We start from the raw sequence: 18652 nt of genomic DNA, 5'->3' as shown, positions 1-18652 counted from the left end.
GGCAGATAAAACCCCTGCGCTGTCTCGTTGGGGCTGGGCATGAACCGGCACCAGCCTGACCCGCTGTGGGTCCCACGAGCCTCCCCTCACGCAGGAGGCCACGTTCCCCTCAGCTTCATCTCGTTCCTTTCCCTCTCAGACTGATCGCAACGTGAGGGACAGGTTGGTTTGGGAGTTTCAGCACCCACCCTTGACCATTTCGAGCCTGGACTTGGGGAGACACCGGTGACTGGGGCGCAATGCCGTGAGGGGGTCCCAGCGCCGTGAGGGGGTTCCCGGCGCTGTGAGGGGTCGCGGGAGAGCAGCGGCGCTGTCAGGGGGTTCCCGGCGCTGTGAGGAGGGGTCCCATAGCTGTGAGGGGTTGCGGGAGAGCAGCGGCGCTGAGAGGGGGGTCCTGGCGCTGCGAGGGGCGGCGATTCAAGGGGCTCTCCGCGCGCTCCCTCCCCACCTCGCGCCCGTCCCGCTCCACAGCGCGGGGCCGGGGCGCGCGCGCGCTCGGCGCTGATTGGCTGCCGCTCGCCGTGGCCGCGGCGGCCGCCGCCGCCGCCGCTCCAAGTTTGTGTCCAGGCGGAGCCGCCGCTGCCCGCGGGGTGGTCCCGGCCCTCCGCGCTCCCTCCTCCGCTGCCCACCGCGGGATCCTGCCCGGCCGAGTGCCGGAGGAGCAGTGGTCCGGCCGTAGCGGGGTGCGGGCGGCGGGGCTGGGGAGGGTGGTGTCGGTCCCCGAGCGGGCGCCATGCGGTCGCTGAACATCACCCCGGAGCAGTTCGCGCAGCTCCTGAGGGACAACAACGTGACGCGGGAGCAGTTCATTGCTCTCTACGGGCTGCAGCCGCTGGTGTACATCCCGGAGCTGCCGGGGCGCACCAAGGTGGCCTTCGTCCTCATCTGCGTTCTTATCTTCGCCCTGGCGCTCTTCGGCAACTGCCTGGTGCTCTACGTGGTGACCCGCAGCAAAGCCATGAGGACCGTCACCAACATCTTCATCTGCTCCCTGGCGCTCAGCGACCTCCTCATCGCCTTCTTCTGCGTGCCCTTTACCATGCTGCAGAACATCTCCTCCAACTGGCTGGGCGGTGGGTGCCGCTCCCGGGCCGGGCTGCGGGGAGGGGGCAAAGGGGGGGATGGAGAGCGGCCCGCCGAGACCTCCCTTCCCCCGTCTCTGAGTGAGGGACCCTTCCTGCCCTCAGTGAGGGACCCTTACCCTTCCCGCCCCCAGCGAGGGATGTCCTCTCCATCCCTCCCTCAGGTCACGTTAAAATAACCCAGGGCGCCTTCCTGCTTGTATTCCTTTAAAGTTGTGGTGTGTGCCTGTGGGAAGCGGTTCGTTGTGTGGAGCTGGCCAGGAAGCCTTGGCAAGTGAGGTATCAGCCTTTATACAGCTTAAGTTCCTCTGGTAGCCGTCAGCTGGGAGACAGACCTCCTTAACCTTCTGTGAGGAAAAAGAATTTCCTTGGAGGAACAGGTGATTGAGACAACATATAGAATTTATGCTGAAATAATGCATACTTTAATATTTTTTTAATTAATTTTTTTTTCTTGGGGGCTATGTTTTATTCCTGTTGGTTGGAAGAACCTTTTGGCAAAGCTTTCCTGATGCCTAGAAAGAAGGAATTTTTTTCCCCTTTTCTATGCATCCCAGTTACAAAGTAGTGAAGAGCAAGCAGAGAAAGGTGCAGTAGAACTGTATATGGTATTTATCTTCGTTTTTTGTTCTTAAAACAGTGATGACGACTGTAAGTGGAAAAATAAAAGGGGTGGTTCTGCAGCAAGTAGCAGACAACATCTTGTACAACCACAAATTGAAATATTTTTCAGAATATTTTGGAGTGATCAGGAAAGATGTTGATAAAGTGACACATTTATGTTTCAATTTCCAAGGCTTACTGTGTTTTTGTTGTCTGGAGAGAGTGAAGGTTATTGTCAAAACGTGGAGATTTAATTCCCTGGCTTCCCACAGACGAGAATGCCGGGTGGGAATTGATAGGTCAGAGGAGAGTTGGAGCACATGTGAAAAATGTGCTTTATTACAGAAGCTTCAGTGAGAAGTGATGAATCCAAAGCTCCTGGGACTACTGGTAGTAAGGACAACTATGCTGTTTTCTTGTGAGCTGTTTTGGGGAAGAAAACCTTTGTGATTCTTCTCTCTCCGAAGGAAGGCTCTGATCTCTCAGCCTGACCAAACTGATCAGAAGCAGCTGAAACCTCTGTGTGGGTTGAATTACAGGAGACAGGGCATGGCCATGTGGAACAGGATGGGGAAAATATGAGAAGTGTCTTATTTACACTCTATTACTGAGGATCCCACACAAAAATCTAGAAGTGGTGAATGTAAAAGGTCTATCCTAGTTACAACAAATCTCTTCAGATATTCAGTGTTTGGGTTGCTAAAGTACACTGTTCTCTGGGGATTACTGTATTTTTTGCCTGCCCTCTTTGCTGTGCTAGAAGGTTTTCAGTGCAAGTGAATCCATAGGTGTTTTGATCTGGTGAAATCGTTGCCTTGAACTGACACCGTGTTGGGAGGACATAAATAATCTCACTGATGACTGTTAACCCTTTACTCTGGGGGATAGGGGTGTGAAGTAAAATTGAGGAAAACAAACACATGAACTGATATCCCAAGGCTATCTGGTTCCTGATGCTTACACAGTGAAGCGTGAGTGGTGATTACAGTTGTACTGCAAATCAGAGCCTGCCAGTCCTGGAGGAGTCTTTTCCCAGCTAGCTTAACTGGTTTAATTTGCCTTTTGCCTTTCATTTTGGAGTCTGGAAAAAAACTTTTTTTCATCCATTGTAATGCAACATCACCGAGTAGTGCAAGATCCAACTCTGTTATAAAAAAGGTGATTTGACTTGAGATATATCCTTGGTAGACAAAGTGGCACATCTTGAGACACTTGATACTAGAAATTTATTGAGCCTTTAGTCACTTTATATATCTTGATTTACTCGCATCACTAAAACAAGGTCTGTACTAGGTGTTGTGAACTGAGATGTGTATATTTTGTGCTTGTTTTTAATTTAGGACTGGTTCTTTATTTCCATGCTTGTATGTGCGTGTTTGTGTTTCTTCCCCTTCAGAAACCCAGAGAAGAATGGGAGAGGGGAGGAGAGAACTGCAAACACCATAATGCAAAAAAAAGAACAGCCACAGTTTCAAAGTAGTTGAAGCTGTCCTTTTTTCCATGGTATTTTCACTAATACACACTTAACTTCACCTGCAGTTAAAAATCTGTGTGCCTCACTTTGATCAAGCAGCATAAACACTACTTTAACTCTCTATGGGTAGCAACTGGAAGCAGCACCATATTGACTAAAAAAAAGATTTGAATTGGTCCTGCTTTTGATTTTCTGATCTCTTTAAGAGTCTGTGTAGTTGTGCGAGAGTAATAGTGACAGTATATAATTTAATTTCCAAATTTAAACTTTGCAGCTGAAATGGCTTCGATCTCTGGAGGAGCTTTGAATGAAAATCCAGCATTCTCATCTCTTTGTAAAGCAGAAGAAAATGCAGATTGTGGCTTTGTCATTAATGATCTCTGGGTTGATATTTATTGATAAGAAGGATGAAATGGGAGTAAATGTGTGCATACAGCAGTAGTGTGTCTTAGTGCAAGATGAAGCAGTTGAGGACTTGCTCTCACATAGTCATAGGTGGGAAGAAGCAGCAGTAGTGGTCCTGTCATAGTGATGACAGCACTATTAAAGATCAATTTGGGGTTTTGTTTCTGGGTCAAGTGTGACAACTGTTGTTTTATTTCCTGACACTGCTTAGTTAGCTGAGTGTTGTCTTTACAGATCCGCCTGGGGCGATGGGAGAATTAATTTAATGTCGTGTCATAGAACAGTCCTGGCAGGAGATGAGGGCACAACTTGAGCTTACAGCACCGTGCTGCATTCTTGGGAAATTTGCCTCCTATCATTTGGAATGTGTATTCTCAAGACAGGTGTCAGAGGGTGACAGGTGCCTGTCACTTTGAGAGTAGTGAGTCGTCTGAGGCCCTCCTGAGTACTGAGGTGCCCTCCTGTATCTTGTCTGACCTCCAGCTGCCACTTAGGAGAGGGGTGGGTATTCTGTATGTTGCTGTTATGTCTGGTGCCTCTTGATGTGACAGCTTCCTCTTCTTTAAAGGCTTGGTGAAGAACTAAGTGGCACCTTCCACCCAGCTGAGTCTTTAAGGTGATTTCTGTTACTTGTCTTGTGTCAAGCCATGTGTTACCTTGGAACTTCACTGTGTGAGAACACATAAACATTCCTTGCTGAGGGATGAGAACTAAATCTTGCATCTATACCAAGAACTGATGTAAAACAATGCATTGCCCAGTTATTGAACACCCTTAAGGATCTCATCTGTGTGATGATGACTGGTGTGTACTGCCCCGAGTCACAAAATGTGAGAAAAATCAACTTGCTTGCTTCAAGTGAGGTGGAAGGAGCTCATTATAAACTGTGATAGAAATTCTAGTGCAAGGGCTTGATCAACAGCATTTTACCAGAGGAAGGAGCAATTTAACTTTTATCAGAGAACGCTTTCAGGCATTTACTTTTGTTACCCTGATAAAAGAAAAAGTGGTATTTGAAATGACTAAATCACAGTTCCAGGCACAATGTCTGATAATGAAGGCATAAAACACTGTTTGAGGGAATGCCACTTATATTTGCAGTTTCTGAATATGTTATTATTGGGAAAACTATACACTGCTTGAATAATCTATGCAGTTTTTAGCAAGCAGTGCATAAGGAATACTTCTAGCCTCTTGAAAAAGAGAAGCAATTAGTTATTTCCATTCCAAGTGTTCTGCTGCAAGTTATTTTCTTTCCCAGTTGAAAATGGTCAGTATTAGATGCTGCAGTGCTGTCCTGGCTGACAATCTGTTGGAAGTGTTCTCTGAAAGCCCAACACTTTGGAAATGTAAACATTTTGATACGTACTTAAGATATTAATCAGTCTTATTGTTATTTAAATTATTCAGAAGAGTCAACACTTTTCTGTACTGCCACCAGTGCAGACGTTAACACAGTTCCAGTGATTTTGAGGTGATCCCAGCACTTTAGCCTTTAACCCAGCACTAGGAAAACTGATGGAGTGATATTTCCATAACCTTGACTGAACCTCACTGAAGTAGACTTTTGTTCTTTGTGTTTGTTTGTTTGTTAGTCATATAATCTCCAAACAGCCACATTTTTTATCAGCTGAATTATAACAAAGATTTAAGCTAGTATATTCCTTCAAAATCTTCTTTTACTCTATGTTAAGTCTGAACACAAATGTGAAGATTCACTTGAAATGGTTTTGATGTATGTCTTGGACACAGCTGGTTTTTGCCTGTCTCAGTGTTGTGGTTTGAAAGCAAAACGAGTGAGAGGCTCCAAGTCAGAGATACAATTTAATAAGAAGAAAGGTAAAAAGGTAAAAATAAAATGAAATAAATGCAATAACACAAAGGACCACTGACAGAGTCAGAATACAACCTGAGCAGATGAGGTGCTCTTCTTGAAGCAGTGATCCTGTAGAAAGGTCTGGTAGCTCTGGTCCTCTGGGAATCCAGTAGGTAAGGGCTGCTTGCCCTGTCCCAAATCCCTGATTATATCCAGGTGAGAATGCTTGGCTCCTCCCCCTGGGTGGAGCATCTCACAATGGGATGATGAGTGTGAAGTGGGTCCTTGATGGCCCATTAAACAGAGATAACTCCTGTAGGGAGTTACCTGTGAGTCATGGGCAAGACATTGATGGGCCATTAGCAGAAGACAGCCCTACACTAGAGTAGTGCCCCACTTGGTTTCAACAGTTCATGAAGATGGTGATAGAATAAATACTTCGTGTACATCCCACACTACAACCCAGGACACTCAGTCTTATTTTAATTACACTGTATTTACTATGATATAGTAGCATTTTTTTTTTCCTCAAAACTTACCACGTCTTCCTTACAGTAAAATTTGGCACTTTTTCTCAGTTTTTCCATAAGGAACTTACAACTAACAGGCACTTGAGATTGGATCAATTTCTTCTTGCTGCAGGTGAAACTTGTTCTACACAAGTGGATTAAATTGTTAATTGAAATGTGCATGCATTATTCTGAAGTAATTACCATACTTAACAGTAAATTTCATTTTCCATATATAGGCCTGTTAATGTTTGTAGTTTGAAAACATTAGTTATATAATTTAAAGTATTGAAAAATCTGGAGAAAGTCTCTAGTAATTACTTAAGCCATTGAGAATGGCTGCTATATATTTATAAATAAAACAATGGGTTTGAAAACTAAGAAGAGGCTCCATGTGAAAAACATTCACTGTTCTGCCAAGTCCTAGGGCTCCTGTTATCTCTGGATTAAATCCCATTCAAGCACAGTAAGGATGGTGGAGCTGGATCTCAGGTGTGTTGATGTCAGAATTCCATCGAAGTTGATGGCTCTCCAGTTGGCCCTGACATTCTAAACAGTTTATTTCTTTTCCTTTTTCCCTCAGACAAATATGTTTTAAATAGTTCTGTGAAGGAGAGTTGAATTTCTTGCTCAAGTCTCTTAACCTTGATGGAGGTTTGAATTTCAAGGCACTTTGAGGGTCTCATGATTTCAGAAGATGGGAGGGATTTGTGTAGTGAGTGACAATTCAGCACAAGAGCCCTGAAGGGATATTATATTGTTAATAAGTTATACCCAGAGACGCTGTGCATGTTGGTGGCAACAGAACCTTCAGGGAAGCTCAAGTTCTGTTCTATTTTTTTACTTTTGGTACATAGAGATGCTTTTTGAGTAGCTTTTATCTACTATTCATTTGAAAGTATCAATTTTGTTTCTTGCTTATAACAAAACCTTGAGGCTGTTTTGCTGTGGCCTCTGGTCCCCAGACTGTGTGCTGTATGCCTCAGAGCAGGTGTTTCTATTCCATGTGACACATTCTATGTGTCTAATGGAAAATATCCTTTTGCTTCCCACTTCTGAGAGTGCTAATGTCATTTCTTTTCCAGCTCAGTAGGCTTAACCTGCAGGCATTATGTAGATTTTTTGCTTTTAGCTACTTTTATAGAGTTTAAGTGCTTACTTTTTGTGTGTTTGTCTTCAAAAAGATGAAATAGGGTTTTTTTTTGCAGCCTTTTCTCCTTGGGAGTTCAGCTAAAGGCATAGTGAGTGGTAGTATAGACAGGTATAGCTCAAATGGACTTCATTTAAGTCTGGCCTTTTTCAAACTGTAAGAAATAGCCTATGGTTAAAGTTTGGGTTGTTTTTTTCAGTTTTGTTTCGTGTTTGTTTACTTGTTTTCGGTTTTCCCCTAGCATCAGCACTCAGGCTGGAACTCATTTCCTCAGCGAAACAGGAACGTAAATGTTTCATTAACAACTTTTGCTTTTCTGTTTATTATTTGTTGTAGGAGTCCCTTCTAACTTAGTGAAGCAAAAATTTAAAACCAACCCTTTGGTCGCATTCACATTTGCCATGTGCAGAGTAGGTAGGATTTGAGCTTGCTTTTGGTTTTATCTCACAACAAAAGTTTGAGCCCACTGGGTGAAGGATGTGAATTTGACAGAGTGGGTCTGGTGCTGCATGTGCAGCACTTTCTGCACTGGGTGTAGTGAGAAACTGATGAGTGCATCCTCAGACATGCAGCTCCTACTGGCCATGCTAAGGTTTCATTCTAGGAGCTTGAAACTGGGCTGCATGGTGTGTTTTTAGTCTGGTTTAAGCCAGATCTGTGTGCACATCCATCCCTGTTGCTGGTGTTGTATATGTGCTTGAAAGGTTCTTATTTTCCACCCATTGCTGCTTGTCCTCTCCTTCCCTTTGAGGAGCCACAAGAAAAAGGGATTTTTTTGGGCAACTTGAATTGGTAAGACCAGTAGCAAACCAGTTCCTTCTTGAAAGCTTTTAGTCTGGCCTAGCAAGCAGAAGTTTCCCTTGTTCCCTTCATGGATTAAGTTTTCTGAGTTTTCTGTTTGTTTTCTCTCTGTTTTCTATGCTGTTACTTCTTAAGGTGTCCATAGCACCTTAAAGCTTGACTGAAAATTGGATCAGTTACTTCTTAGGCCGTTTTGAGTTTATGGATTATATCTGAGTAAGGTATAAATAATGGCCTAGTAAGGAAAATACCCCTGACTGTTGCTGAAATGAGCAGCTGATATTGAACTGTAAGAGTGTGAGGGAACTGTAGAAATATGGACAGGGAAAATTATCTCAGGGTCAGAAAACGGGTCAATGAGAACTAGATTGCGAAGGGAATTAAGGTAAGATTTTTTTACAGAATAATTTATAGCACTTTCTAGTGGTGGCTAGGACTTGAGAATGGGTAATGGAGAATGACTAATATGTTAATGATTTAATGTGGACTTTGGAAAGCTGTGGCAGCAATAAAACTTGAAGTGGCATAAACACAACAGAAATCTGTACAACTTAGAAAATGCAGGCAGGAAATTGCATTTGGTGTGGAAAGGGGCACTAACATAATTTGGCAATCAGCAGCAGAGAGGGAGACTTGGAGAACCAAAAGGATGATGAAGAGGTTGAAGTCTTATGCTTCCTCCTCTGTATATCTCACTTGACAGGATGATGCATTAAATGCAGAAGTGTACAGATAGAGTGATATCTAAATGAGCTTTCCACTGTGTTTGCAACAGTGGAAAAGGTAAACTTTTAAACAGGTAACACTCAGACTTTCCTAAACTGCAGAGTAATCTGCCAAAATAATAAAAATTATAAATGTCTCTGTAACTTGACGTGTTTGAAATCAGATGATAGAAGATCTGGTCAAAAGTGAAATAGGAGTAAGTGTCAGACTGGTAACAGAGCAAGTGAATATGTCCTTAGAAATCTTGGCTTTGCAGTCGTGTACAATGAAGAATGGCTATGGAGAGCTGCATTTGACAAATGGCTTAAAAAGTGACTTAGCAGTTTAGATGTTACAAAAAGTCCAAGAATCTTGGCCTGCTAGTTTTAGTTATGGAGTGTAGTGTGACTAGCTGTTGCATCCCTTGCTTTCTGATTATTGCAGGTGCCTTCGCTTGCAAGATGGTGCCGTTTGTTCAGTCCACTGCTATTGTAACTGAGATTCTTACCATGGCCTGCATTGCTGTGGAAAGACACCAGGGAATTGTGCATCCACTGAAAATGAAGTGGCAGTACACCAATAAAAGAGCTTTCACGGTGCTTGGTAAGATTTTAAGCATCTCCAGTAATTGCGTGTGAGAAATGATCTTCAGTGTGGATGGCATGGCAGAACAGAAGGCACTGATATGACTAGTGATTCAGAGGCAGACTTCATTGACCTTTATAAAATAGATCAAAAATAGCCCCTACAAGTACAGTATTTACTAGCCAAAATTTTCACAAGGGACTTAGCATCTGAAGTCAAATATATACTTAAGATAAATAAACCTTTAGCAGCCATTTCATCTTCTTTTTTTGTTTTGTTTTTTCAAGAAAGGTTCAAAATGTACAAGCACTGCTTAAGCAATGTCACTGGGACAGGGTCCTTCCCTTGTTACACAAAGAGGTTTACTTAATGCTCCTTATGCAGATTAAGTGGCTTTTCCTGTGCAATATCAATAAATGGAGGTAGTTTGAGAGACAGAAAGCTGATGTCAAAGGAGCATGCTGTTATTGATGTGAATGTTGACTGATGTATGCCTCATAGGAAACCCTGTTCTTTGCTACAATTTTCTGCCTTGCCTGACTTTTCAAAGCTGTTCAATTTTTCATGTCAAATCTTGCTTGTTGGACACAGTATGAAAAAATGTATTTGTTTACAGGCATAGTCTGGTTGCTGGCTCTTATTGTTGGGTCGCCCATGTGGTACGTGCAGCGGCTTGAGGTAGGTTAGGCCAAATGGGGATTTGCTTATTCAACTCAGTTCTTGCTAGATCTTCCTGTACCTTTCAGTGAAATTGAATCAACTACTGTGAAATTAGAGGGGGATGAGGGAGGTGGAGCTGCTGTGCTATGTGCCAGCCTGGGAAAGGCTAAGGATTAGGACTTGCATGCACTGGAAGAAGGAATACCAACAGGGACTAGTTATGCCTACTCTCCCTAATTATGTCAAAGAACAGTAATTACATCTGTGGCTGCCGCTGTGGATTTCTTTTGATTTATAGGTGCACTGGCACATAGCAACAGAGGCTTAGAATGCTGTTTCAGGATGACATACTGCTTCCCAAGATCTGGAAGAGCTGTGCTTAGTTTAAAATTAATTATCTGCTCATTATAGCTGATGAGTTACCACACATGTTTGGGGGTTAAGCAGGAGGCTTGGCACAATTTGCGGCTTGTGAGTTTGAATGTTAATAATTTTCTTTTTAAAGTGGCTAACGTGTGAGGTTTCTATATGTCCATCTTTACTTGCAAAATGTGTAGCCAAGGTCTCCTTTGGAGTGCAAATCAGAGCATCTCCTGGCTTCTCTTTGTCAATTTGGATAGAACCCAACACTCGATGTGGAAACATGCTGGGAAGAATTTTGTCACTTTGAAAAATCTGCTGAATTTTGGTTGCTCCAGTAAGAGCAAGAAATATCTGAATGTGCTGGGGTTAAACACCTTAGTGACTCATCTTCTTTGCACTTGTTACAGGTTAAATATGACTTTCTATATGAAAAAGTGCACGTTTGTTGCTTGGAAGAATGGGCCAGTCCCGTTTATCAGAAGATCTATACAACCTTTATTCTTGTTATACTGTTCCTTCTTCCACTGATGATGATGCTTCTTTTGTACACTAAAATTGGCTATGAACTCTGGATTAAGAAACGAGTGGGAGATGCTTCAGTTCTTCAAACCATTCATGGGAGCGAAATGTCTAAAATATCAAGGTTTGTAAGCAAAATACACTTGGAACTTTGACTTCTAGAAAGCTTTTTTCCCTGACTTTCATATTCCTCTTGAATAGAGTTGAAAAGGCCTTGCAAGACATGCTGAATGTCATGCTGCAAACTGCTCTGCTGTCCCAAAAAAAGAGAATTAAAATGCTAGATTTATATGATGCTGCTTTTTTTTTTTTTTTTTTTTTTTGTTTCCAAGGGAATTGTGTACTTCTGAGCATTCCTTGAGCAATTTATTTGCATCTGCAGCCATGCCAGTCATGAACACAGTCACAGATCTAACTTGTGGAGAGAGATATGTAACTGCCAGCCAGTTCCCAGTGATTCAGTGTGGATTTCTTGGTGCAATTTCAGGAAGAAGAAGCGAGCAATTGTTATGATGGTGACAGTGGTGTTTCTCTTTGCAGTCTGTTGGGCCCCTTTCCACGTGATCCACATGATGATGGAATACAGTGAGTACCTGCCATAGCACACAGAATAAAGTCTGGGTGATTTGGATTTTGTTAGTAATGGAACTTCAGGTTGTGAAAAAGCTAATGATGCTGCATCATTCAGCTCTAGAATACCTTCTGCTAGCAAAGGTTGATATTCTGCTTATAAGAGAGACTTAAGGTAAAACAGGACTATCAGAGGGGTGAGCATCTCTGTGTAGATTCTTGTTCTTGCCATGTCTGTTATGTTGCCCTCATTTGCTGAAAGGTCAAAAGAACTTGGCTGGAAGGTAAAAGTTACTTCTGAGCATAAAACCTCTTGAAGTTTTTTTATTAAATTTGATTTAACTTAACTGTTTTGAGTTAAAATGAAACTTTTACTGAGGTAGGCATATTGGAAATATAAATACTGCACATCACAGTGATGGTACCCAACAAATCCAGCTGGAGTTAGTCAGGGCTCTTTACTGAAAACTGGCTTAGAAATGCCCTCAATGCTTGTTGTGTTGGCTTTTTTTGCTATTTGCCTTATTCTCTGGGATCTTCCACTGTTCATCTCCCACCTCCTCCATAGATACATGGAGCAGCCTATGTGCAGGAACAAGAGGAAATTTTTAGTAGTTGTACCTTACTTGCTAAAGGCAGAAGCTGTTTCTTTGTCTCCTATCAAAAATAAGATTGCAGCAGACAAATCAATAGTTCAGCCAGTCTGCTTTTTTGGCTCATAAATTTTCTCTTTCATTTCATTCTGTTACTACCTACATACAAAGCAGGACTGTGTGATAGATCTTGAATTCATCTTGTTGATGAAACTCAATTGCTAATGATAAGAACTTCCAGCACAGGTTTTTGTTGATTTAAACCAAAGCATTTAATGTTAAACTGGCTATAAATAGGCTAAGTAGTAAGCATTTATGACATTCTGTGCTTACAGCATATTTTCTGTTCTCCTCTGCAGGTAATTTTGAGAAGGAGTATGATGACGTGACAATCAAAATGATCTTTGCAATTGTCCAGATCATAGGATTCTTCAATTCTATTTGCAACCCCATTGTGTATGCTTTCATGAATGAGAACTTCAAGAAGAATTTTCTATCTGCCCTCTGCTTCTGCCTTGTGAAAGACAGCACATCCCCAAGCAGGCAGCTTGGGAACTCAGGAATGACCATGAGGAGGCAAAAGCCAAGCGCATCTCGGAGAGATCCCACAGATTTGGACGAAGGCAGGAGGGAGGCGTTCAGTGATGGCAACATTGAGGTCAAGTTCTGTGATCAGCCAGCTCCCAAAAGGAATTTGAAAAGGCACCTGGTCCTGTTCAGCTCTGAGCTTACTGTGCATTCTGTAGCAGGAAATGGGCAGTAGCATCACAAGGGGTTTTGGGAATGGAGAAGTCGTTCCTGTTACCATCATTTCAATAAGCCATTTCAAAGGGTTTGCTACTTTGCATGCTGAAAGGAAGGGGGGAAAATGATGTGTGGACTCTAATAAGGTTGGGATAGTGGCAGAGAAAATGTAATATTTATTTTGTAATGATGAGGAGTAAAGCTTTGGAAAACAACATTACTGTATGATTTCCAGGACAAAAAAAAAATTCTTCCTGAGCTAATTTAGGGCTTGTTTGCCCTCTGCTTTAGGTAGACAAAGCAACTGCTGCTTGCTTCATTTATTCTGTGTCTGGACTGTACACAGCTGAATGCCAGAAGACAGGAACTATGGAGATAATGTGCACCTTTTTGGGACAACTTGGAAGTCTGACATGGGACTGACATTGTAAGATCTGCTCTCTGCAGCTTTGAGGACAGAGCAGCTTCAGATCTGAGTTCAGGAAAGATGGAGACTAAGATGCAATTCTGTTTTAGAAAAAAAAAAAAAAAGGAAATATGAAAGAGTTATCCAGAAGATGATTCTGAAGAGGTTTGAGGTTTAAACATCGTGTGCATGTTCAGATTTTGTTAACAGGAAGCACATTAGTAATTAACAACGCATGCATAATTACAGTGCTGTTTTTACAGGTTAATTCTTGGGTACAAACTTCAATGCCATTGTACTGCCCTGCAAACTGCATTGTTCTGCTGGAAAATGGAGAAGCTGAAAAAGTGCTGTAGGAGAGAGTGCAGAGGCAGGAGGTGTGGTCTGTAGAGAAAACACTGAATTGAACTTCCCGTTGTGCTCAGACGTGTGACTCTCAGGTTGAAAGGGTGGTGTTGCCATTTTCTGGAGGGTTATAAGGGCCTGATCCAGAGCCTCTTGGGACTTCACAGACTGTTCTCAATGGAATATCATGGTCTTTTGACCAGGCACTTCTCTGAAGACATGCTTGTATTTTTCTGTCTGTCCGTCATCTTCGAAGGAGATTAATTGCTGTCTGAGAACTGGGCCAGTGCTTTGTTATTTCAGGGTTCACAGTAAATTGTGGGGTTGATATCCATATAAATTTTAAATGCTTTTGCTCTCAGCGGGCCAAACCAAAGGTACATTTGCAATTGTGGAAGTGGGGGAGAAGTGTGATTTAGACTGGTATGTTGGGATCTGATCCCATAAATGAGGCCTTGAAATACAGAATTTGCCACTCCAGCTGAGTGAAGTTAGGTTGGATCCTTTAACAGCCTGTAAAATGTCAGTGCTCTCTTTGTCACCCCTTGCTTCACATATGGGACCCTGGCACTGCTTTGGCAGTCAATTTAAGATTCTTTTACATTGCTGCTTTACACTTCATTGTAAATGAAAACTTAGGATAAAATAGCCTTGTGTAATTTGGAAATAATCTGATCCTTCCTCATGTCTACAGAATGCAATGGGTTTGTGACACACTGTATTTACAGAGATGTTTTATATTCTATATGGTACACTCCTGTGCAATCACAGAAAGTTCCTGACTTGTCTTGAGGGCCAGGAATTAAGAGTTTCATGGGTTATTATCATAGTTTTCCTCAGCAGATGTAAAGTTTAACTGCCTGATGGTGCAAACTATGTGTTTGGATAGAATCTGTGACTGAAAACTAATTTTTTTTAAGCTATTTATTTATTTGCAGTGCTAATTTCAGTGACAGATTTTAACAAGCATTTAACTAAAACTTCCAAGTATCTTATGTTTTTGTTTTGTCTTACCTGCTTCTTCTGTTGTGTCAGTGAATAATTGTTGTAATATTAATTTTATTTTTATTAAAGTTCCTTTATGGCTTTGTTGGTGCTGTTTTGCCCTAGGGAATATCTGCTGTAAACTTCACTTTGAGTCCCTCTTTGTTTAAAGATTCATGTGAGCTTATCTTTGCCTCTTTAGTGATTCAGTTCCAGTCCTGTTACAGGTGCCAGCTGCTCCTGTAATCCTGAGAGCTGTATACAGAATTACATGGTTCATCTGATCACAAAAACATTCCTGGCAAATGAATTTATCAGAGAACAGAAAAAATAACCACACTCATTTCCCTAAACTGAGAATATTTGTCAAAACCATTGTGTTCTTTGACGAGAAATATTTCTTGAAGTTTTTTATTATCTTAGTTTTGATTTACTTAAAATTTCTTTGATAAAATTAAAGGGTGACTTCTTTTATTCCCAGCTGCAGGGGGCTAAGCCCTAAAGTTGCAGTGAGATGATGCCAGGAACTGATGAAGACAGGACCCTGAAAGGACACATTCAACTGAACAGAGACACTGGGAATTGATGAGGAAAAAGTGTCAGATTTGTCAGCTGTTCAACTGATACCAGATAAAGGAAACCAGTGAATAGAAGAGAGTGAACCCTCTCAGTAACGGTAACAGTAGCAATTAAAAAATACCCAGTATCGGCCTGTTCCAAGGAATAACTGATTGCCAAAGCAGCAGAGATGTGTGATGTGCCTGCATCCAGGGAGTAAGAACATAAATTCTCAGCCTGGGGATGTGTTAGCCCCATCCGTGTGCTGATTACAGGGTTAGCTCAGGTGCAGTGCTTGGATGTGCTGCTGGCAGAGTCTTTGAGCATGGCAGAAGGTGTTGAAACAAGTGATCCAGCAGAGTGAAAGGGACACCTGAGAGACCAGAGAAACACATGGAAGAGGAGACCTAGATTATTATTTCCAGGTAAAAGAAAAAATAAGAAGGAATAAGCAGAAGAAAGGATTTAGTAGAGCTGTTGACTTGGAGAGATGGGAGAGGAAGATAATCATGGCAAGCTGTATTTTTGTTTAGAGTTGATATGACTGTTAGAAAAGTTGGGAGAGTTTAGGAACTGTATTCAGAGAGCAGTTTTGTGAACAGAACAGTATCTCAGTGCACAGGGCAAGAGGCTGTGAAGAGTGGAAGCTGCCCTTTTTGTGCACCTCTCCAGGTGGGAGCAGTGGAAGGGACTGGGAGCTTCGCCAGCCTGAGGAGGAGACAGGTAAATATGGATGTAATGCACACTAAAGAGGTGCCATTAGGGATATCCCTTCAGAAACCCTGACATAACAATTTCTTCATTTCTATCTCTACTCAAAGTCCTGCTTTATCACCCAAAACTGACCACCAGAAGTAGGACTGCTGGACATTCAAGCTGTCATGAGCTTCCTCTCTTGAAGCTCCAGTGAAGCTGGTGGATTATGAAGTTACTTTAAAAGATCTGGTGTGGTTTGAGATGAGGGGTCACATGCTGGTTTATTTACTCCTCCCAGCTCCTCCTCCACATCAGTACAACAAAACCTGCTCAGTCAAAAGCAGTAAAACCTGGTTCCTTTCATTCCAAAAAAATACAGGCCCAACTCTCACAAGTTAGGCTCACACAATGTTTGTTCTGCTACAAAAGTGCTGTCCTACAAGCCAGGGTTGGTTTTGAGAAGATTTAAGGGTATTTGCATGTATCTTCTGCATTCATAAAAGAAGAAATCTAGTAGAGATACAAATTCTGTAAATTGCATCTGTGCCCTGTAGGGTACTTAAAATGCCAACCAAGACTTGAAAAGATGTCTTGCTGCCTAAAAAAGGTAGAATTTTGTTTGTCAGCCTCCCGTGGAGTAGTACAAAGCTTTGTATTACAAGCTCTTATTTCCTTGCATTTTCCCTTTTTTTTTTTTTTTTTCCCACAAAGCAGAAACTTCTGCTTATTTCTTATTCTTTGGAGAAAAAACATACAACCTTTTCCCCAAACACATTGTGGAATATCTTCAGTTTATGAAAGGGACTCTGTCCCAGAAGGACATAATGTGCTTGCATTGAAATGCTTTTTTACATTAGCACTTCTTAGAGGAAATTGTCTTTTTTTTTTTTAAGGTTTCTGTTGAAATCTCTTTCCAGCCTTCTAATCTTCTAATTATAATTTGCTCTTTCCAATGCCGTCACTAATTTTTTCTAAATTAATTTCACCAGAGTTCCTCAGGACTCTCTCTTCAGTTGAATTTCCTGTTCTCGTGGACATGGTCCTTTTCTCCTCTTTTCCATGCTTTATTTAGTTGTATGGTCTTGCACCATCTTTCCCCATGCTCCTGAGAAAAGCCTTAATTAAATGATTTAAAATTTATGGCCCAGTCTCCATAAATCTCTCATTACATCTTGGAAAGTCATGAGAGATTTCAGGCTTTTTCAGTGCTCTCAGATCTGATTTATTTCATTTTCCCATCTGAAATAGGTATTTGCTTGCTATTTGCATTTATGCCACCTTGATAAATATTCTAATGTATTGGCATAGAACTGTTCCAGGATCAGGGATAGTTCTCATGTGGTATCACAGGTGCAATCTTTTCATTTCATTTTCTGCTTCACCAATTTGCTCAAGCACAAATTAGTCAGGGTTGAACTGTATTTTTCAGTATTGACAAATAAATTATTGACTGACTTACTAAAGCAGAAGTGCACTGACTTATAGATCTATCACACTGGAGGGGAAAAGGATTTCAAATATTTTAGGAAAAAATATTCTTTTCCTAAATAATCTTTCTAATTGTAAAAGAAAAAGGTCAGCATGTTTGGGGTTTAAAAAAAAATAAATCTTAATTTTTAAGGTGTCTTTCCCTAGTACCCATAGTCTGCTGTGCAGGGTGAGAAAGCTGCTGACTGGAGTGTGTGGGAAGAGGCTGAATTATAGTTCTCAGTTTGTATCAGGGTATTCTGGGCTCTGCTTGTTGGCATCCCTGGGAACCTTCTGCTTTCATGGTGTCACTGAACTCTACAGCTGGCTTTGCTGAAGATCCCTCTTTTCCTAACAACTCAACTTTGTTTAGTAGGAAGTTGAGCTTTGACTTCTGCCTTTTGCCTTACTCCTTTTTTTTTTTTTTTTTTTTTTTTTTTTTTTTTTTTATCTCAATGATTCGTTTTACTTTTTCACTTAATGTCTGTCCTTTTTTCCCCCTATTGCTTTCTCTGAAGCAACCCCTTGAGTTCCTTGTGACCTTATTTCTTTTGTGCAGATTAGAAAAACCAGCCAATGAATTTTGAGAGCAAAGTGAAGCAGCCCTGTGGTTCAGAATTTCTTTTCTGTCAAGTCTGATTATCAGATTACAAACTGCATTTCTAGTCCTTATTTCAGGCACCCTTGGAAAGACCTTGCCCACTCCACTGGTTACATTATGCATTCATGTGTATATTTTGTTTCTGAATTGGCTTTATAATTGACATTTTATTTCTCAGGCTGCTTATTGACATATTTCCATTTTAATATTTTTTTTCTTTGGCTTTACAGATTTCTAATTCCTAGGAAGTGAGGCTTTTCTGCAATGTGCCAGCTGCACTGGGAGAGTTGGATTTTTTTGTTGTTTGTTTAAATAACAAGCATAGAATTGTCAGTCTTTATTGTACAGATGACAGCTAAACTATGGCTTATAAAAAGGTCCAGTAACTTTCTTCTGGAAGTCTGTAAAATACACCCTGTGCAGCATCTTTTGTGTGTGTGTGACAACAAAAATGTAATGTTCTTCTGCCTCTTGCCTCTAACACATGGTTTCCATAGATACATCTGCTAAACACCCAATTTAGCTAATTAGTGAGTTCAGTCTATAACTGAAGAATCTTAAAGACCATGCAACCAGAGGATAAACAGCTAAAAAATAATTTGTGTCTCCATGGGTAAAGTATAAAATATATCCTACTAAATATCATTATTAAATATCATATTAAAGTTTCTTCTTCAGGCAGATCTGAATTTTGGAAAAGCAGGTAAAACACATCTGAAAACTAAACTTATCTCCAGCAGCTCGGTGGGGTTGTTGTAGCCCAGCTCGAGCTGTAGATGGCACCGTTGCTGCGCACGAAAAGCCGAACTTTTCCAGTCAATTCCCTCCCAAGGGAATTGTTAACCTGCCGGCCTTTGGAAGGATGTGTTTCATGGTAGGACTTGGTAAGGGTTTGATGGAGTTTTTCTTTCCCCGGGACTAGGGAGAAACATGGAGAGAGGGGTTGGTTTGGTTTTGGTTTTTTTTTTTTTTTTCCGCTTTGTGAAATAGTGCTTTGAAAAGCAGTTGGAGCTCGT

The 18652-nt window shown here is 41.5% G+C and overlaps 1 protein-coding gene across 1 annotated transcript; it reads left to right on the top strand.

The window, feature by feature from the left end:
- Positions 1-733: 733 nt before the first annotated feature.
- On the top strand, positions 734-12598 carry QRFPR (pyroglutamylated RFamide peptide receptor; the record flags this gene model as incomplete). The annotated part of the gene is made up of 6 exons (XM_083860824.1): positions 734-1073; positions 8990-9148; positions 9747-9808; positions 10561-10796; positions 11160-11257; positions 12195-12598. The coding sequence occupies 6 exons, from the start codon at positions 734-736 to the stop codon at positions 12596-12598; spliced, it is 1299 nt and encodes a 432-aa protein (XP_083716950.1).
- Positions 12599-18652: the final 6054 nt, after the last annotated feature.

The sequence above is a fragment of the Zosterops lateralis genome (genome assembly GCF_965231275.1).
Source record: "Zosterops lateralis genome assembly, chromosome: 5".
Lineage (NCBI taxonomy): Eukaryota > Metazoa > Chordata > Aves > Passeriformes > Zosteropidae > Zosterops > Zosterops lateralis.
The sequence above is the reverse complement of the archived record's forward strand: the minus strand, read 5'-3'. Positions and strand labels throughout refer to the sequence as shown.